The sequence below is a fragment of the Chinchilla lanigera genome, unplaced genomic scaffold (assembly GCF_000276665.1).
Source record: "Chinchilla lanigera isolate Chin_1 unplaced genomic scaffold, ChiLan1.0 scaffold00003, whole genome shotgun sequence".
Lineage (NCBI taxonomy): Eukaryota > Metazoa > Chordata > Mammalia > Rodentia > Chinchillidae > Chinchilla > Chinchilla lanigera.
This window is the reverse complement of record NW_004955404.1, coordinates 1,040,523-1,062,277: the sequence shown is the minus strand read 5'-3', so window position 1 is coordinate 1,062,277 and position 21,755 is coordinate 1,040,523. Positions and strand designations below refer to the sequence as shown.

General features: G+C 42.9%; 1 protein-coding gene across 2 annotated transcripts in view; it reads left to right on the top strand.

The window, feature by feature from the left end:
• The window catches only part of Spaca7 (sperm acrosome associated 7), a 27,087-nt gene extending 14,907 nt beyond the window's left edge, over positions 1 to 12,180 (top strand). For both annotated transcript variants that reach the window (XM_013515707.1, XM_013515703.1), the window contains 2 exons: positions 11,065 to 11,142; positions 12,013 to 12,180. In XM_013515707.1, the coding sequence (XP_013371161.1) occupies positions 11,065 to 11,142; positions 12,013 to 12,041 (107 nt within the window). In that variant the 3' untranslated portion in view covers positions 12,042 to 12,180. The remainder of the gene's footprint in view (positions 1 to 11,064; positions 11,143 to 12,012) is intronic.
• The last annotated feature ends 9,575 nt before the right edge of the window (positions 12,181 to 21,755 follow it).

Here is a 21,755-nt window from a genome sequence, read left to right as displayed (position 1 = left end):
CCCAGCCCCTCTTCTTTCAGTATTGAGAGCTAAACACAGGTCTTTTGCACTGAGCTGCACCACAGCCCTTTCACAAATTTTTAGTTTGAGTCAGGTCTCACCAAGTTGCCCAGGCTAAGCACAAAATTGGAATCCTCCTGCTTTGGCCTCTGAGAGTGCTATGATGACAGGCATGTAGCCTCACCACACCCAGCTGAAAACTTTTGTTGTAATTAGTTGAACCCATGTATGTCATTGATGTGATTGACGGCTGGTTGCAATTCTGCCATGGCATTATGCAAATATGAGCTTTTACATTTGCTCTTTCTTTATGAGATGATATGCCTTTCTTTAAATCAGAAAACATTTGGATGTTAAGAAAGTTTCTCTCACTGGTGTAGTTGTTACCTTTACCCTTACAGCTTTCTGCACCCCGACCCCCTTTTCTCTGACCACAGGCCGCTCAGAGTTGTCAGGCTGCATGCCAACCCTGGGCTCTCCGCCCCGCAGACACAGAACAGGCACCCCCGTTTTGCATTTTATCCGTATGAAAATCCCTGCGTTCGGTTTTATTCTTTCCACTGTGTCAATGCACATTATGTTTGCACACTACTCCTCCAGTCCACGTCATTTTAACCATTTATGTACACATATGCGTGTGTGAGTGTGTGCATGTGCGCACTTTTTCCATCACTTCTTGTGGATATTTTCCCGTGCCCTCTGGCTGGAGGAAGCTCATCCTGCAGTGGGTTTCAGGAGTGTGTTGTGGGCACCCGACTCCTCATCCTCCCCTGTGTCTGTCCGATTGGTGCTGGGTGGACAGAAGACGCCAGGCATACTGGGTCCTGCCCGGAGGCAGTGGCAGTCAGCTTGTTTCCTTGTCTTGTTGGTTGCTTTGCCTTTGACATCTAGGAGTTGAGCTGAGACACATTTTGGAGTTAATTTTCCCAGATGCATGACACCCTCTCAGAATGAAAGTCACCTGTTCTCTTCCCATAAAGTTCCTATAGAATATAATTTTAGATATCAGTTCTAGTCTTCATTTTTTCCTGCTGTGTTTTTAATGATATCAACTGCACAAAGATTATTCCTTCTTTGCCTTTATGAGGCATGATAAAAGAATGGTGTGTTTTTTTTTTTTTAATTACAGTACAACTGGAAGAGAAAGTAGGTAAAAATCTTGAAGACATAGGGGTAGGCAGAGAGTTCACAAGCAAAAACCAAACCTCACAGGAAAAACTTCAGAGAATCAACAACTGGGACCTCATCTTATTAAAAAGTTTTTGCACATCAAAAAAATCACCAACAGAGAGAAAAGAAAACCCACAAATTAGGAAAAAATTTTAGCCAACTGTTCCTCAGACAAAGGATTTCTACGTAGAACATACAAAGAATTTTTAAAAATCAGGCCCCCAAAACTCAAAGATCCAATGCAAAAATGGGCATCTGAGGTGAATACATACTTCTCAGGTGAAGAAATACAGATGGTGAATAAATATATGAAATAATGTTCAACATCATTGGTAATCTGAGAAATGCAAATTAAAACAGTACTGAGATTCCATCTCACTCCAGAAAGAATGGCTACCATCAAGAAATCAACCAATAGCAAATGTTGACGGAGCTGTGGGGAAAAAGGAACACTTCTCCACTGTTGGTGGGAGTGTAGACTGATACAAGCACCGTGGAAACCAGTGTGGAGATTCCTCAGAACACTAGGATTAGAGGTCCCATTCAACCCAGCTATTCCCCTTCTGGGTATTTTCCCAGAAGATTAAAAACGTCATACCACAGTGATATATGTGCATCCATGTTACAGCAGCACAATTTGTAATAGTTAAATCTTGGAAACAACCTAAATGCCCATGAACCAAGAAATATATAAAAAGATGGGGTGATTTTAAACAATGGAGTACTATTCAGCTATAAAGAAAGATAAACTCAAGGCTTATAAAGGTAAATGGATGCAACTAGAGACCATACTCATAAGTGAAATAAATCACACTTGCATGTGTAAATGTTGCATTGTCTCCCTAGTGGAAGAAAGTGAAAGAGTAAATAAGATCCAAAAAGTATAATAGATATAGTGAAAGGGAAAGAAACTGCTCAAAAGGGAAGAACAACTGGGGTGGGGTGGGGGGAGACAAAAGAAGGAAGGAAAAAAAGATATGTATATATACACAAGATAGCTAAGATAATTATACTGCTAATTTCTATTAGTTCATCAAAAGGAACAGTTCTTATATTGCTTGATAAATTTTGCACACTTATAATCTGAGCAACCATTTGAAGATAACAATATGCAATATAATAATCATTGTTAATTTCCTAGCATCTTGTTTTGAAGATGATATCACATCATTTTACTGTATTTTTTCTCTTTAAAATAAAAAAATTACAATGAAAGACACATTTAACTAATCTCTCTCAAAGTCTTCACCCTCACGTCAAACACTCATTCCACTGTCCTGCCCACTTTCTGCAGCAGCTCCGGAGTCCGATTTCCTGAGTGTCTTTAGCTGCGCTGTCCTGGATCCTCAATCGATTAAAACATTCACCTTTCATGGTCATTTTGACTTTGGGGAATCTGGTGAATAAGGTGGATGAGGATGCAACGCTATGTTGTTATGAGCTGCCTTTCCATTGGATGCACTCAGCAAAAGTAGTCATTGTATTTCTTTTATCACATCTTGTAAAGACACTCAGGAAAAGAGGACTCCAGAGCTGCTCCAGAAAGTGGCAAAAATGATAGGATAAGCATGTTCAAAGGAGAGGGATTAATGGCAGCATGTCGTTTACTATAATACATCTGTTAAAATTTAAACATCTACCATGTTAATCAGTCGCCCCCGTCTTCTGTGGGACCCCAGTCTGTGTGACAGTTAATCTTGTTGTGCCTGTGCCTGTCCAAGATGGCTGGACCGGGAGGGCTTTCACTTCGTCTCTGGGCTAATCCGCAGGTGGGAACAGAATCTGATGGCATTATTGGGGGTGAGCGGAAACAGGAGGCGGGGCCTGGCTGGAAGGAGCTGTCCCAGGGGTGTGACCCTGGGGAGCATATCCCGGGTCCATGACCTTCTCTGCTGCTGGCTGCCATGTGATAGCAGCTTTCCTCTGCCAGGACATCCCTGCTCCACTGTGGGCCTCACGGTGAGCAACAGAGACAGCTGACCGTGAGCCACATAGACCTGTCCTCCTTGCAGTTGATTTATATGCACTTTACTATTTAGTCACAGCAATAGAACGCTGACTAACAAACTGCTTTCTTGTTGACACGTTTTGCGTCTTTCTTTGTTTCATTACCATTCTCCTGGTTGATTTCCTGCCTTTATTCCTTACCTTTTATTAAATTTTCATTACAGTTTATTCTTTTGCATTGTGTCAATACGACTCAATCGACACTGGGTTTTTAATTTTGAGATAATTTTATCATTTCTATCCGTTTTTTCCTGGACTTACTCAGTTGTAATTTCTTTCTGTGCTTTGTTGATTTCTATTGTTGGAGTTTACATCTGAGATTCATAAAGTAGTTTTTTATATCCCCAAATGCCTCTTTTAGTATGTGCATTTCATTGTGGAAAGTTTACTGACAGTTTTCTTTTGCTTCATGATTTTTGCTTGAGTTTGGGGTTTTGTTTGTTTTGTGTCATGGATTTTTGCTGCTTTTTGTTTTTCTGTTAAGGTTCGAGTCTCAGTTTCTGACATTTTTGTGATGACGCTACATGAATTCATTTATTTTTTCCTGTTGGTTTTTGAGGCAGTAGGATATATTGCAGATTTACTAGATTAATGGTGCACAGAGCAAAGTTCCAATCTCTGATGAAAATAAGTGTACCCTCTGGTGTTTTTTATTCTCTCTTGTCTTACAAGACCCTAAGCACTTCCCTTTTGCTCCTGTTCTCCTTCACCAACTTCCAACAGAGGACTGCTCCCTACACTCTGCCTCCTCCTGACCCCAGGGCGGTGTGTGCTAACTGTTGATGCTGAGACCACAGTGCATGGGCTCATGACATCATGTGTGTGCTGAGCTCCTCCTCTCCCTCTCTTTCCCTTTCTTGGATCTCCCAGCATGACTCCCAGGGGTCTCAGCCTCCTTGTGAGTGTCCTCATCCTGAGAGCAACCCTTGGTCAGTCTTGGGCTTTTCTAGCCCTTTCCCAATAAGCCTCACGCTGGAGGTCTGTGAGACGGGGCAAGACCTGCCCATTGTGATTTTGTCATTTTTAGTTCTTTACCTTCAGTTACTTTGAAATCTGAGCTTGTTTTTGTCTTTAGGTTGTACTGTGGGATGGTTTGCGTGATTTTATTTTTCTTTCCTTTTTGTGTCATCATTTGAGAAAATAGTAGGAGATACAGACCTAGGCAGCTGCCAAGGTCTTTCACTGTATGGAAATCAAAAGATTTAAAAGATAAAATTTACTATTTTGTTTGCCAATGTTTAAAAATGTGTAGACTGACAATCTATAGAAACCTAGAAAAAACATAGTTGACATTTTTCAATGGACAGCTAACCCAACAGCAAAGTAAAGGACATCTTTGGGGCTAGGAAGCTAAGAAATAGTTAAAGGCCAGAGGAGTAAGCTATGGATCTCACTGTAGAACAGCCCCAAACCATAACACCTGTTCTCAGCTTGTGTTTGGCCAAGCTGTCCTCTGTGGAAAGCCCTGTAGTTCTGTTGAGGTCTTCATTCTCCTCTGTGGCTTGGCATTTGCTTCTACTGAGTGCCTTGCAATCTAGGGATTATGGGTCAGGACTCACTGTCATGCTCACCTCACAAGCTGACAGTGCAAAACAAAGCTGACGGGAAGTCACACATCATGCATCTAATCAACAAGCAAAATAAATAGCATTATGAAGCATCAAGAGCTTCAGATAATTGGATAAGCTAATAGAGCAGTTAAAAAAGCATGCATGGGAATATGGAAACACAGGAATCAAATGGAAATGCTAGAAATAAAACATACAATATCTCAAGTTAGGAATTTCTCCAGCAAGCTCATCAACACAAAACACTGCACAGCTGAGAAAATATTAGTTATCTTGAAGACAGATCCATAAACCAAAACTGAAACATAACAAGAAAGAGTGGAAAAGTATCGAACCTGCAGGAGTCCCTTTGCAGTACCCAGCACTCTCACAAACATGTCGTTGAATTCACAGATAAAAGAAGAGATGGAGAACAGGTGTTATGGTTTGGGGCTTATTTTTGCAATGGGAAACAATGTATAATACAAGACACATAGTTTATAAGATTATTTATAATGGTCACCCAAAGAATGATATACAAGAGAGTGCAGGAAATCTGTCCACTAAGACCAAGGAATCCAGCTGAGGGCCTGGATCCCATGAAAATGTCCTGCATGAGTCCAGCTGAAGACCTAGAGCTCATAACAATGCCTACTATGAGTCCCAACTGAGGCCTAGAGCCTATGACAATGTCTCATGCAGGCCTGTTTCATGGATCTGTGCTGGAAGACCCAAAGGTCAGTGGTGAAAGCTAGAAAGTCTGTGGAGTGGAATGAAGGATCTGTGCTAGCAGGCTGAGGGATCTGCACTGGAGCCAGGAAGCAATGCTCAGAGCAAGAACCAGAGCTCCCCCAGAAGGTACCACAGCCATCCTCAGCAACAGTGAGGTCCCGAGCTCCTCCAGTGGTGAAGACAGTTGGGTTCCCATCAGGAAAGCCAATGCAGCAAGGTTCTTCAGGAGACTGAGCTGTGCACCATCTTCCCCTCTGGAGTCAGGAAGTGATGCTCAGAGTGAGGACCAGAGCTCCCTCAAAGTGAACTGAAGCTATTCTCAGTGCCAACAAGGCCCCGAGCTCCTTGGAGGATGAGCGGTCAAGCTCATCAGGAAAGCCAGCATGACGAGCTCCTCCAACAGAACCAACAGCTCCTTACAGCTTCTACCAGCTCCAACAGCCTTTTCTCCACTCCCAACAGCCATAACTTTTCCCTCTCCAGTTCTGCCTCTTATGCTGCCAGCAACAATCCCCAGGTGGGCCTCGCACACCCAGCACCACACTTACTCAGTTCAGCTGGGGGTTATAAGTTGACCATCAGTTGTCAAGCCACTACAACAGGGAAGTAATTATGTGAACAGCAACGACTGAAACTTTTTCAAAAGTGATGGAAGGCACAGTGATACCTGAGTTCACAAACTGAATTTGTTTTTCGATTTGGGGAAGATGGCCATGTTTGCATTTGTCATCCAATGTGCAGTTTGTGAATAGAAGCAAAATGCTTTTGTTTGAGAACCAAATTGTTTGCAAACAGAAGCATTCATGAACCAAAGTATTACTGTATTAAATTACAGATCTGAGTCTCAGAGGACAGCAAGCAGAAAAACTCCAAGCACAGAGGCTCGCCTCCCTCCATGCATCTCATGTTTAAAGTGACTGAGAATTTTAAAAGAAAATGCCCTCTGAAGGCAGCCAGAAGGGAGAAAAGAGAGGCTTCTCATAGAAAAAGAAAAACAAAAGTGGGCAGCACAGTGTACTCTGGTCAAAAGCGGTGTGATCTAGAAAACAGTGGAACTGTCTTTAAAGTATAAAAGGAAAACCTTTGTCACAGAGTCTGACACCCAGGGAGATAGCTTTGAAACCTAAAGCCAAAACAAGGATTTTTTTCCCAGACAAATAAAAGTTAAACTAATATTGTTAGCAGATCTACAAAATTAAAAATATGTAATGGAAATCTGTATGTAAATTGCACAAAGAAGTGAAAAGTCCCAGAATTAGTCAAAGTAAATTTGAAAGACATTTTGTTCATACTAGTTGTAATAATTTTAAAATATAATTGAATCTTCAAAGGTGGAAAGAAACCATTAAAAAGGAACAAACATTACAAACATGTACCGGTATAAAATAAAAATTGAAAGGAAAAGTAAATAAAAATTTTAAAAGTTAACAAAGATACAAAAGCAAATGTGTGTGTGACAGTACAGGACAGCTGGAAGCAAAGTGTTTTAGGGTCTTGCATGAAGGGATATAACACAACCTAAACATAGGCTACAATATGTTAAAGATGTGTATGGTAAGGTTAGGTCCAACGCTAACAATACTTTAAGAGACAAATAACAAGTTGATAGAGGAGGTAAGATAGAAACATAAAAATAATCCAAAGAAGACAGAGGAGGAAAAAATAGAACACAGAACTTTGTTCATAAAAGCAAAGGTTGTGAAACACAGACTGGATATTGATAACATTTTTTTTAAACAAAGCAAGACTCAACTACGAAATTCCATGTTAAACTAGAAATCAATCATAGAAAAAGCAATATGAAGAAAACCTCCAAGTAGTTGTAAATTTATATGATATGCATCCCAATAACCCCATGTGCAAAAAGTCATAAAGAAAATCTTAAAACATTTTAATTGAATGAAAATGAAAATAAGTGTTAAAATTTCTAGAACACAGTTAAAGCAGTGCTTAGATTAAAATCTATAACATTAAATGTTTGCATTAAAATACAAATGTTTAAAATTACAATATAAAAAATGGAAAATATCAAGATACTACTTAAAAACAGGCAAATTTATAAGAGATGAAAAGAAAACTGTTATAAAGGAGGAAGAAAAGTATACTTACCAATTTAGAATTCCATACCCAGCTGAAGTATCACTTACCAGTGACAAGAAAGGCTGAGTTTAACATTGGTTCAAGTCCATTTAAGGAGAACTTCGTAAAAGATACAAGAGGAAAAGAGATTTGTGAGAAGCAAGGGTGAACCAAAAAACAATAGATGAGGAACAAATCTGAAGAAGGATTCCCTGAACAAAGCAACAAAAGCAAGGCCATCTGCCCCTAGGTGCAGTCAAGCAGCACAGAGGGGCTTGTCTCCCTGATCCCAGTCAGGCACTCTTGCTGCTGGCTGGTCTTGAGACAAGGTGCATGTGGTGACACAGAGTCGGGGAGGGAGATGCCCCTTGCATCACCACTACATTCAATGCAGTCAGCCTCCTGGGTCTGTGGGCTGTGCATCTGAGGATCCAACCAACCATGGGCTGAAAATATTCCAGAAAGAGTTATATCTGTACTGAAATAGATGGTCTTTTCTTTTTGTCATTATTCCCTAACCAGTGCAGTCTCACAAGTACTTACATAGCATGTACATTATATTAGTATAAGGTACTAAGGAAGATTTAACATTCATGGAAGGGTGGGTATAGGTTATGTGCAAACACAACAACACTTTACTTAAGGCTCTTGAGCACCTCTGGGTGTGGATGTTGGGAGTCCTGATGGTTTCTATGCTGACATTTAGGGCCAAGGCCTTTGTGGCTGTTCCAAAGCAAGGCTTTCTACTTCCTCACCAGGCACAGGACTCCTCTCCTGTTCCTGCCCCAGTGTTTGAACTTTATGATGCAGATAGAATGACAAATGCCAGAGCTGGTGGGGGGAACCAGGTGGTCTAGATGGTCTAGAACAGGCTCTTCCTCAGATAAGAATGAAATGACAGAGAGGTCCACAGGGCCAATGTGCAGCAAGAGACATCATGACATTGTGTTGGGGACTTTTTACTGTAAATGAAAACAAGCCATATGTGAACCCCGCTTCTCCTCCTGTAGGAAAAGCAAGGAAGCAGAGCCTGCTCATGGTCCAGTGTCTCCCCCTGGGGCCCGTGCCCAGTGACCATCTTGTTTCTCTCACTATTTCCTATAGCTCAGGGCACACCTTAACTGTTCAGAAAAATATAAGTGGAAGTGTTCAGGCAGCACTAATTTAGCTCAGCAGTGCAGAGTCAAAGGAAAATACCAGATGGAGCTGCGAGGACCCTGGCATCCTGAGGCTAGAAAAAGTATATAGGGTGCAAGAGCCCCTTGTAAAGTGGCCTCCTGAGGGAATCATGTGCCCTGTCTGATGTCCCAGCCCTTGCACAGGGTGGAGACTTGCTGAAAGGCAAAATGAATGGGAAGAATCCCACTGAGGGAGCACAGAACTCACAGCATAGGCAGAGATGCTTCTCTGAGAACATGAAGGAAAAAGCCCTAGGTTTGCCGCCAAAGTGCCACAGCATCCCAGCGCCATCAGAAGCTCTGATGTCTCTGTAGGACAGCTGTACAGCACCACAGGGGCTGGGCTCTGACCCCATGGTGCCCAGGGCCTCACCTGCTATAGGCATACAATCGTCAGGAACAGGCCAGAGAAACCTAGCAACAGGAAGAGACGTGAGAGCAGGGGCAGGAGTTGAAAGTAACAACCAGGAAAACCTTTCTCCATGTTCACTAAAGGCAAATAGTACAGATACAAAGGAACAGAAAAGCTCAGACAAGGAAACAGCTGGTTGGAGCTTGTCTTCTCCCTGAGAGAGCAGTGTAGGGGAGGGTGGCTCCCAAACTATTTTAAAATTTAGATTGTGACTTTAGTTTTCTTCTGATTAGTATTCATGACTTTGTCTTCCTCCATTGTTTTACTTCCCATTTAGTTGTGTCTTTATATTTAAAGTAGGTTTCTTATAGGCAGCTCATAGTTGGATCTTGTTTTTTTATCTATCTGATATCTTATGCTTCTTGAACAGATGGTATATAGTTTCATGAAATTTCTTATTACATTTGCCTTCTAATTTTACTCTCTGTGGTACTTCTGGATAAATGTGATTTTTTCATCTCATGATCAGTGCTATTCTATTGTTTATTTGCATGCTTGTTAATTGTTTTTTGAAGACCTATCATTGTGAATTTTGTTGTGTTGTGTGTTGCATTTTATTTTTAAAAATAATATTGAGCTTCAATCTTTTTTGCCCAATTAAGATACTGTGAGGCAGTTTGATCTTTTGGGGACTTACTCATAAGCTTTTGATTCATGAAACCAAGCAGCATTTTACTACTACTCTGACTGAGATTATACAATTCTGAACGTCCCACGTGTTAGGACTTTCCATGCTTACTGGAAGGGGGAGTATCTATTCTGGCCGGGTTGAGCTCTGGAAGTCATCCTGCCTGTCCTTTGAGGTGCTATTTTCTTGTCCTTGAGTTGCCTGACAGACACTTGCTGACCTGTGCTCCACGGTGGACTCAGACACTGTTCTGCAGATGTCTGCCTCTCTTCCTGTCCTGTGGTGAGGACTCAGAGTGTGTGTGCGTGCATGTCTTCTGGTTTATCTCTACAGGACTCAGTCATGTGAGCTGCACCCTGATAACCTTCTCTAATTTTTAAACTTATTTTTGAGACAAACTATGTTAGTTAGCTTTCCTGTGGCTGGAACACAGTACCTGAGATGCACAATGTAAGGGAGGACAGTTTTAATTTGGCTTGCAGTTCATGGGCTTCTATTCATGGTTGGCTGCTCCAAGGCCAAAACATCACGGTGGAAGTGCATAGTGGAAGCAAAGCTGTTCAGTTCATGTAGGCCAGAAAGTAGAGCAAAGGAAAACAGCACCAGTGAGGAAGGGGTGAGGGACCAGATATGGCACCCATGGTCACCCCACTGTGACCCACCCAGACATGCCAGATGGCTCCCAGACTGATCAAGTTGATGCAATGCTTAGCCACCACAAAAGAGTAGACAAAAGATAAGGATGTGCACACCCTGCTAGTGCAGTGGACACATGCCACAACAGAAGGATGGCCCAGGACACCTCAGAGTGTGTCCTGACCCAGAAGCCCCAGTCTGCACCTGCTCAGCCACAGCAGGTACACATACAGCACAGTTGTGCAGAGGAGGTGGGAAGGAAGGGACAGATATGTCCTCTGGAGAAGGGACATGACTGGGAGACAACTGTCCAGGCTCAGGGAAGCAGTTCAGGCACCAAGATGATTAGACCCATGGAACAGCCTGGCTCACCATGGTTGTGCTGCTGCTACAACACTTAGTGACCAAACAGTTTTCAGCCAGCTTTGCCAACAGCATAGAGAGGACAGCAGTGTGAGGGTGTTTGACTGCCACAGCTGGTCAGCTCTGGGCTCCCAGAAGACAAGAGTGTCTTTGCTGACCTCACCTGATAGACTCCTGGGTTGACACAGCTGGGTCGTTATCATATGCCCCTCCATGGCTGTGGTTTTCTCAGGGTCAGTAGTTTCCACAGTTAAAAGGAAAAGGAATCATGCCTTAACTATCAAATCTTGATAATTATATTTTTCCCCACAGAAAATAATTCAAAAAATGATAAATATGAAAAACCCTCCATTCTGGGCAAAATCCTTCAAAATATTGGAAGATTTCCAGGTAACTTGGAAGACAACTTACCGTTGGTTTGGGGGTTCATTCTGGGCAAAAGAGGAGACACGTACCCCTCAGCTCAGCACAGTTGGTGCTATGCACAGCTCGGGGAGGGCAGGGCACTCAGCCCCTGTGCTAATCAACGTTTCATCACCACACAAAATGCCTAGGAAGGTCGGTCTAGAGGAGGAAAGGTTTATTACGGCTCACAGTTTTGGAGGTTTTGGTCCATGGTGTGCTAGTTCTGTTGCTTTCTGCTGTGAGGCAGACACATCATGATGAAAGGGCCAGCATGCCCTTCTTGGGGGATGGATGGGAATGATACTTGGGTGCACACAAAGCCTGGCACACATGGCGCTCCAGATATCCACCACCTGAGCTTACAGGGAAGGAGACAAGAACAGTTGTGATCCCTCTTCACACCAACACCCATGGGCTCTTTGTCTTGGGAACAGCATTTCAGCTACAGGATGGCAGAGGCTAATTCCTTCTCTTTTCTTAGGGACAGTTGAGGTTCATGTGCTTGCTTATTTGCAATGACTCACTGAGCTATGAGGGACTCAGAACTTCAGATGACCAGCAGGGGCTTCAGTGTGGCAACAGGACTTCCTCCAGTGTGAGGGCAATGTCACCAGCTGACCCCTAAGGCCTGTGACTGTCCCAGGAGAAGTAGCCACCTGGCCACTGTGTGTCTTTGAGGGTAAGTGGGAAGTGGCCAGACTTACAGTGGAAAATGCCATGTGCATACCCGCCTGCCCACCCCCCAAGACCACAGTGCTCAGGCTCGTCTCAGGCCTCTCCTGGGATGTTGGGCCAGAGATGTACCCACTGGGGACAAGTGAGGCCATTCTCATGGAAATCTCTGTCTCTAAACAGAAACAGCATCCAGTACCAGAGAAGACTGAGCCCAGCAGAGCAGCAGGGGCAGCCGGTGCTTCCAGGCAAGGCAGCAAGAACAACAAGGACTCACCCCCATCCTTAGGACAACACACACACTGTTAACCATTCCATAAAATAAATTTACTTGATCCATGTGATCCCAAACTGAGTTACTTTAAGTGCTAAAGTAGAGGACGTATATGTTTTGTGGGATTTTTGTCTTGTTTGTAAAACCATACAGATTACCATCCCGCTCTCCCTCACCCTGACTGATGGGACCCCAGATGGCAGCAATCTTCAAAACCTGGAAGCTGAATAAATTTCAATGTTGAGCTCATCATTCTGTCCTCTCCCTCAGTGATGCACAAATGCCAGCAAAGCCAGGTGCTTGCTCTCAATGTCACTGGGAGTTGGTTAAGTTCAGGCACCCCTGAGCACTGTACTCTCAGAGGCTTAAGAGTTGGAAAGCAAATTTATGAGCAAAATCATACATGTTAGCTTAGTCAGCAGGCAGCAGGTGACAAGGGGCCGAGAGGTGGCACGTGTTGAGTGGAAGTGGCATTCTGCTGTCCCTGGCATCAGCTAGTGGCACTCCCACAGATGGGAGAGTCCCAGAGGTGCAGAGGTGGGTGGTGTGAGTGGGCACTGTCATCCTGGACAAGAACTGGTGCCAGAGTGATCTCACTATGTATCACAGACTGGGGGAAATAGAAATACTCACCTGTTCTGTATGACTTTACAGTTTTGAAACTTATGGAGGCTGGCTTTATGACCAAACACGGCCAATCTTGGCAAATATCTGCCCAGAACTTGGAGGAAGGTGGGCTCTGCAGTTGTTGTATGCAGCATTCTATAGACTCAATGAAGAGTCCTGGGATTGAAGCTGTTTTCTTACCAATTGCTCTTCTGCCCACTGGTCACCAACAGAGCTGTGATAAAGCCCCTGCTATCTTTGTGAGGGATTTATTTCTTAGCTCTATGTATTTTGCTTTATATTTTTCTAAGCTAGGTTATTAGGTTCATAAAGACAACATACTAATCTCCTGCCTGGTTTGGTTTAAGTGTTTATCGTCATTGTGGAGGGGGTGCAAAGACCTTACTCCAGGGCCTATACATTCATACATTCTCTCTCTCTCTCTCTCTCTCTCTCTCTCTCTCTCCGTCACACACACACACACACACACACACACACACACCATTAAGAGTACCAGAAAGGTCCATAAAAATAGAAAAATGAGTTTATTAATGAATTGCCCACTTTCAGAGGACAGCTAGCCTACTCCCCTCCAGCACACAAAAGTTCTGCAACTTACAAAGGGATAGAACAAAAGCCAGAAATAAGTGCATGTAAATTTCCCCAGGCTTTGGTCCACCAGAAGCCCACAACATGCTGAGTCCTCCTTGGCCCCAGGGCTAAGGGTGACAGTTTCCAGTTTCAGCAAGAGGAGACTGGAGGAACAGCATATCATTTTTGAAAACCTAATGTTTACAGATCCCTTTTAACTTCTCCGTCACATTGCTATGAAATATTCCCCTTGCTCTGTAGTATTTCTTTTTCCCCTAGATCTACTTTATCTGATATCACCATGGCCACATTAACTTTCTTTTGGCTAACATGTGCATAGTACATCTTTTCCAATTTATTACTTTTCTATAACATAATATTTAATGTATATATCTTTTTAAAAGATAGACAACATACATGACAGCTTTTTCTAAATTCAGTAGTTTTTGTCATTTAATTGAAATATTCAATTCATCCAGATTACATGTAACTTAAGGTACAGCTAAGTTTTTATCTACTATGTACTATTTGTACTTGTATTATATGGATAAATTTTCACTTCTTTCACCTTACTTGTATTGAGCAGGTATTTTTCATTCCTTTTCTCATTAGACCGTTGAATATATATTCTTTTAATATTATTTTGAATAGTATGTTAGAAACTACAATATGCACATCCTTGACATACCATAATCTAAAATGAGTACGTTTATCACTTTCTGAATCATATAAGGACATAAAACTTCATTCTACTTAACCATTTTTGCATTATTTTTATTACAAATTTTAATTCTATGTAGAGAGTCTGCCAAAAAAATGTATCAGGAAAATAAAAACTTGTATGAATATCTTCATACTAAATTTATTGAGACATCATGAGATTAATACAAGTTACCTTTGGCCTGTACAATTACAAGAGGTACTCACAAGTGATAACCATTAGCTTCCAGACATTTATTATTATGGTGAGCTGCTGAAGTGTATATACATGTTTTGGCAGACTCTATTTTAAATATCACCAAATGTTATAATTATTCTTATGCAGTTAGTATTCATTTAGATTTATCTACTGGTCTTCCATTCAGCTAGTTTTTAATACCATGGAGTGGCATATATTCTGAGCAACTGAGTGTTTTAGTGTGAATCTACCAGGAAAATTCTCAAGTATTTATCTGACTGAAAATATATTTGTTTTACATTCATTTTTGAGAGTGGTTTCATAAGATCATCAGTTATGTAACTGGCACCACAGAATGGAACTTTAATAGTTAGATTTTTTTTTCTTTCAAGACAAGTGGTTTATCCACATTTCCCAAGATCTAGGGCATAAATGGCCACCTCTTCCTCTTCTCACCCAGATGAATGGACAGAATATGTAGATCCTGACACTGGGAGGTCAAAGCTCCATTTCGTTTCCAGAGAGAAAGGAGGAGAGGTCTGGGTCCAGGAAGGGATGAAACAAACCTAACTAACCTAACGAACAAGTCTACTATCTCATTGTATTTCCTCCCTCACTGTTCCCTGTATAAGAGACCCTGACACACTTGTGTACAGGAGATGGTGATTTGGGTGCTAACACTCCTCCCTCTCTTCAGAGATAGCTTTAAATAAATTCTTTTTACCAAAATGAATGACTTCCTTTGCTGTGACCAGCAGTGAGCAAATGAACCTGAGTGTAGGGACCTAAGTGGTTGGTAATAGTTTTGGCAAGCCAGCCACGAGGGGCTGACGTTGGTTTGAGGATTCTCCCGGTGGTCCATGGATCCTTCTAGATCTCCTAAGCTGTGCCATTTTAAATGCCCATAACTATTAAAACTCCTCTTGTACTCTTTCTTTCTTTTCTTTCTCTTTGGTTTGTTTTTGGTGTTCTGAGACAGGGTCTTGCTATATAGTTTAGGCTGGCCTTGAACTCACTGTCTAGTTCAGGCTGACCTCAAACTCATGGTGATCCTCCTGCCTCAGCCTCTTAAGTACTGGCATTATAGGTATGCACCTATAATGCTCAGCTCCTTTTATAATCTTTCAAGTGGATTCACATATGGACATGCACATTATAAATAACAGTTCCCTTTTGGAAACATGAGAATTTTATTAGAAACTAATTTATTGGGTTGGTGCAAATATTCAAGTTCAAAAGCCCCAGTAAACACTCCAAAGATATTTAAGTAGAATTTTGTTGTAGTGCGTGTAGATGCTATTTTGGGTCTTGACTACAACTTTTTTTAAAGGCAAAAAAGGCAAAAATACAATAAAAACAACACAGAATTTCAAAACAGGATGATAGGAAATTAACAATGGTTATTACATTGCATATTGTTATCTTCAAACTGGTTGCTCAGATTACCTGGTACAGGCATGCAAAGTTGATCAAACAGTATAAGCACTAATGGTTCCTTTCAATGAACTAATAGAAATTAGTACTACAATTATCTTAGCTATCTTGTATGTGTACATATATATTTTTTTAACTTTCTCTTCTTTTCTCTTTTCCCTCATCCCAGTTGTTCTTTCCTTTTGAGCAGTTTCCTTCCCTTTCACAATATCTATTGTACCTTTTGGATCTTACTTACTCTTTCAGTTTCTTACACTAGGGAGACAATACGATGTTTACACAGGAGTCTGACTTATTTTACTTGTGAGTATGGTCTCTAGTTGCATCCATTTACCTATAAAAGCCTCGAGTTTGAGAGGTGTTTTTCTTTATCAGATACTGGTTTGGGACATTGACTTGTTCTTGTCAGATGTTTTGTGTTTTGTGGGCAATGTCAAGGTAACTTAAAAAATTAGATGGATATTAACTAAAGCATCTAAGTTATTTACAAATAATTTAAAATACTAAAAACATTTGTTAAGTATAAATCCATGTATTCTTTCCTTCTTAACATTTATAAATGATGATAGATTTGGGTCAATTAAATGTATTTCAGATTGCATATTGTATGTATATATATATATATAATACTGTGACATAAGATCAAAAGATATCTGATCCTTTATCAAGTTTGATAGTAACTATCCTAGAGAGATAATAAGTATCTGTAAATGGAGACTTCCATTAAACCATACATCAGCAAGGTAAAGGTGAGCTTTTAAACAATAAGTCTTAGTGTGATTGAGGGCTGTATTCATTCACCATTGTAAGGTATCATGAAATTAGTAATTTGTATAAGCACAACTGATTTAATATTCTTTAACTGTTGGTTAAAGAAAAGATAAGGAGTTAATAGCTATGGCTTACCTGGTCTATTAATGTGTCTTCAAAAAGCCCAATGCTTACAGTTTGAAGAGATGCTAAAAAGGCTTGCTTGCTTCTCTGTTATGGATAAGCTATTGTTATGTTACTGGTTATCTTTGCTTAAGTTAAGTACTTTAAAATATGGCTTTTAAAAAGCACTTTGTTTTTACAGAAAAGCCTTGTAAATTTCAAAAACAAAGATGTGGGACTTTTGCCACCCTTTGTACATAATGTGTTCTTGTCTACATATACAGTGCTTAATCTCCGTAAGGCACTTAACAGTGTGGGATAAAAATATAACGATTTTCATAACTACTGATAATCTATGTGTGGGGTGGCATGATTTTGTAATCTAAATGCTATGTTTTTGTTGTAAATTGATCGTGTCTCAACTATATCTTCTTAGTAAAACATTTCTAATTAGAAACAGTTTTTTTAAAAAAATGTTTAAGAATTTAAAATATAATGCATAGGGATGTGAGAATTTTTATGTTTAAAACAATAAGGCTTAAGATATTGATCTGTTCTTACTAAATTTACAATGAAACTTGAAAAGCCATTTTACTTTCGTCAAAATAGTTTCTTGTATTCTCTACTATCTTTTGTTAGGTTTTAAATTTTAGAAAAATGAGCCTTGGGAAGTTAGGATTTACTTAGAATATGTTTAAAGTTTTGTTTTACAATTCTGGTTATATAAACTACTATTATATGTGATTTGCCTTATTTTTAAGAATGTAATTGTCCTGGTATAATGTAGTCAGTCATGTCTGTTGTCTTAATATGTTATAAAAGTAAATTGTTTTGTTAAATTGCTACCTTGTAAATTGTTTATAGCTATTTAACTGTCAAAAGCCATGTTCCTCTTGGTTGATAAGAACAATCTTGCTCAAAAATATATTATTTTAGTTGTTAAAATAGATATTAACTCTTGTACACTGTATTCCAAATTTTTATAGTTCTGTTGTGTTTACCTAAGAAATTTTAAAGGAGTGGCTACACTGTAATCCTTAGTCTTTGCATTAAGAATGATGTACTTTCTCCTAAACGGTAATTCACGAGTTTACCAAAATGGGGACTGTAAGTGTATGCTGAACGTGGCTTCCTGTTTCACAGAAATACTTTAACTAACCTGGTCACTCTATTTCTTACCCCAAGGCTACTGTACAGACTGGATTTACTTTGCTTTTATTGGCTGGTTTTACATCTGCCTGTAAGATCTGTAAGTAATGCTTGTCAGAATTCCCACGCATTAGGGTGCTGACTACAGAGTGGACCTGAAAGAGCCCTAGATAAACTCAGCCTAAGAGCCACTCTTTCGGAATCTCTGACCTCATTCAAGGTTGGCAAGAAGGGTTTGCAACCTGGACTCCGATCATCCGTCACATCCCCTCCAGCAGAGGACGCATTCTGACTGAGCATCTCTGGGGGAGGTCCCAGGCTGTGGGAGAGGAGAGGTTGGGTGCAAGGGGAGGCATGGCACTCGAAGGTGACCTGCGTGTGGATGCTGCCGGAATGGGGAGCACTGCAGCGTTTAGGAGCAAGTGTCTTCATGCACAACTGCCTAACACAAAAGCCCAGCCAGCAGGGGAGCTGCTGGATGTCTCCTGACTTTGGTTTTCCTTCGTGTTTGACCTCGTAACCCTCTGTGACACCTTTTCGGCCTCCAGTATCTATCTTCCCCTTGCTTAAGCTCTACAACCTTTGGCGGAATCTTCCGGCCAATGTGACTCCGCCCACCGGAGGATGTGGCACAGACCAAAGCGTGGCAAAATTAACTAAAATCCGCGTCTTTCCTTCAGAGACAAGCAGCTTCCCCAAGGTTCCCCTGGCCTAGGGCTCCCACGCACCCTCGTCTCCTCACCCCTGAAGGCACGGAGCACGCAGGCGCAGGCGCTGCTGGGAGTCCAGTCCAGTTTCCTTCCTATGGGGAGGGAGGAACTGCCTGGCCCAGAAAGGGGCAGAGCAGGCTGGCACATCTGCGGTCTCCTGGTTGCCCTCCCGACTGCTCCTGCAGTAAAGATCCTAACTCACCCACGCCAGGGAGGCAGGGCCTTGGGTGATGAGGCCCCTCCATCTCCTTGGAGCCAGCTCTGAGCAAGTCCTCCAGTTGTGACGAGCAAATGAACATGGGTGTAGAGGCCTAACTGGCCAGTAACAGTTATTTTTCAGTTTGTTTTTGTTGTGTGCATGTGTGTATATTGTTGGGGATTGAACATGTGGCCTTCCCCCAGAGTTATATGCCTGGCCCATTTTTACTCTGATAAAAGGTCTCAATCACTAAGTTGCTCCGGCTAGATGCAAATTTGTGACCCTCCTGCCTCAGCCTCCCAGGGTGCTGAAATTGCAGGCCTGCATCTCTGTCCGTATTTTGAGGACTATCTTCCTGTCCCCCAAACTCCAGCCCTTCATAGTCACCCGGCTGCTCCCAGAGGTTGGTGCTTTCCGCCTCCAGCAAGTTAGGACTACTCCCGGGAAGTCTGTCGTCCTGAACAAAGCATTGGTCAAGGCACGAGTGGGAGAAACAAAAGAGGGCGGCCATTAACCTCGTGGCCACCGCACGCTCCCTCGGTGGCCCGCCATGGTCCTGCAGAGCGCACACCTTTCCTGCTCTAACTGGACTGCGCTCACTCTGCATGGCACGTCCCCTTTCCCGCCTTTGTAAATGTAAAGCCTTGCTACCTTTTGTTCGTGCCCTGACCAATGCTTCATTCAGGACGACAAGAACCTGGAGAGGGTCTCTGGGAAAGCACAGCACCCCATGCCGTGGGAACGTTTCTGGCAGAGGCAGCAGGAGGCAGAGCCCTCGGTACAAATTCGTCTCTCTCTCTGAGGCCCGTGGACTCGGCTGAGAGGGAGCGCATCGCCTCACCTTTTTCCTTCCTTTTCTCTCCCTCAGGAAGGCCTGTCTTTGTCCCTTCCCTCCCACTCAGGCTCTCATCTGTCAGAGGCTCAAATTCTCTTTAACATTTTTTTTCTGATGCTGGTTGTCTGGGAGAGGCAGGGAGCTGGAGGGTAAGAAAGACTGATGGGAACTGGGGCGCTCAGGAAGTTTCCTCAGTTCTCCAGAGCAATTCCCTCGTGTCCCACCACATGGGGCGAGACGCGTCAGAGTCGGCACCGTGGTCACCTGCACACCGTGCTGCACCACTCTCAGCCACACCTCTGGGCCTTGAGTCCTGGGTCCTGAACCTCTCTCACCTGCGGCCCGCCGCGTGGGCTCCTGCGAAGGCCCAGTGTGTGGGGTCGTGCCCTGGAAACACATGCCCCAGTGGTGAGCTGCGGGACACTGCAGTGTCCTGCATGGCCACGTGAACTGGGGCTGCCAGAGAGCCTGTTATTAACCAAGTCATGGAATGGACCTTTCTAGGCCCAAGAGGGGTTTTGTGAACCAGGCAGGTTCTGTGTGTGACCTAGAGTTTAGTGTGCCTTTTTGACCCCACATTTTTGTTTTCTCCTATACTTTGTTCAGTTTTCTAACTCTTTTGGGGCCTCCTTGAGCAGCCACCCTCCCAACCTGCCCCTTTTCTGCTCAAAGTCTCATCTGTGCCTTTCTCCTCAATGGCCTTTTATTTCTGAGTATCTTTAAGGGGTTGTTGTCTTGGGGCTCTGTTTGTTAGGACCTCGGGGAGTCACCCCAGCCCAACTTTCCATATTTGTTGGCCATTTTGGTTCGTCATGTGGGTTGTTCTGTGGGTCTGCCATGCTGGCTGCCATTTTCTTTTTCAACTGATCTCATGGATACCAGGAAATCTCATCCTTAAGATGAGAGCTAAAGCTTCCACTTTTGGGGGGTAGATGGGCCTCCTCCACTTTTCTAAGTTGGGTTAGATCCCTTCCTCGTTTCTTCTAAGAGAAATTCAGGCAATTTAGAAATATGTGCTGGTGCCTGAGCGGAACAGAGAACTACACAGCACAACTGCCTTGAGTGTGCAGAAGTAGAGCTGGAATTCATACACAACCAACCCTCATCTTGTACTTAGAACATTGTTTTTTCTTTAAATGTTAAAAAGAGGTTTCTACTTCTGCCTTAGACCACATAATTACTAAAGGCTTTGAGGAGTTATAGTGGGTCACAGGCTACGGAGAGTTCTAAGGCAAGGCACTGGTGCCGCTTGGTTCACCCGAGGTGCCTGGCAATACGTCTGAGTCTCATGGAGCATGCGCTCTGAAGGACCCCAGACCTAGTCCCGCTCTCTTCTTAGACCCCACAATGTGCCCTGGGAAACACCCTGAAGGTCCCAGTGTGCTCACCGTTAGGCTATACACTTAAAAACTGGGAACAACTTAACCCTGAAGGAGTCATAGTGGACCATAGGGTATGGAAAGGAAAAAAAATAAAGCACCAGAGTCACCCTCTCCAACCAGGATCAGCCCTGGTGAGTGTCACTCAGAGCGCTCCTGGGCCCTCTGTCTGCAAGGAGACAGCATTCAACCCTAAACCCACAAAGCTCCAGGCAACAGCTGGCTGCAGCTTTCAGGGCTATGGTTCTTCATCAGGCGGGTGTCCAGATCCAGCCCCGCTGCCAGGCGTCGGGCGCAAACCGCCTTCCTCTGGGGGGCTCCAAGCCCAACCCCAAGCACAAAAGCTCTGGCTTTGCCTGTTTGTGGCAAAACCTGCAGGACACACAGACACCCTGGTGTCAGTGGTTAACTCTGCTTCTCAGACTCAAAATGATATTCAGATGTGAGCAACGTCTGTGTCCCCACGCAATCGTTGGGGTGCCCCTGCTGCAGGGCTCGGTACTCGGCTGTTGCACAGGTGGTCCTGATGCCGGCTCAGGGCTGAGCACCAGGGGCTCTGGCTGCTCCATTTCTAAAACACAACCAAGATGACAGCCTGAATGAAATGCTTGAGGGATGCAGGGACTGTGCCACTGCTGGGAACGTGAGCTGAGCCTGCACAGTTCGCACGGGAGTGGATTTAATGCAGGACACATAATTTATATGATTATCTTATAATATTAGCCAAACAGTTAAATGCAGAAGAGTGCTGATCTGTCCACACACTAGAGACCCAAAGAATCCAGCTAAGGGCCTGGATCCCATGGCAGTGTCCTGCATAAGTCCAGCTAAAGATCTAGAGCCTGTGGCAATGTCCTGCATAAGTCTAGTTGAAGACCCAGAGCCCACGACAATGTCTCACGCAAGTCTGTATCAAGGATCTGTGCTGGGAATGCCCAAGGGTCAGTGGTGAAAGTAAGTCTTGACCAGTGGGATGAA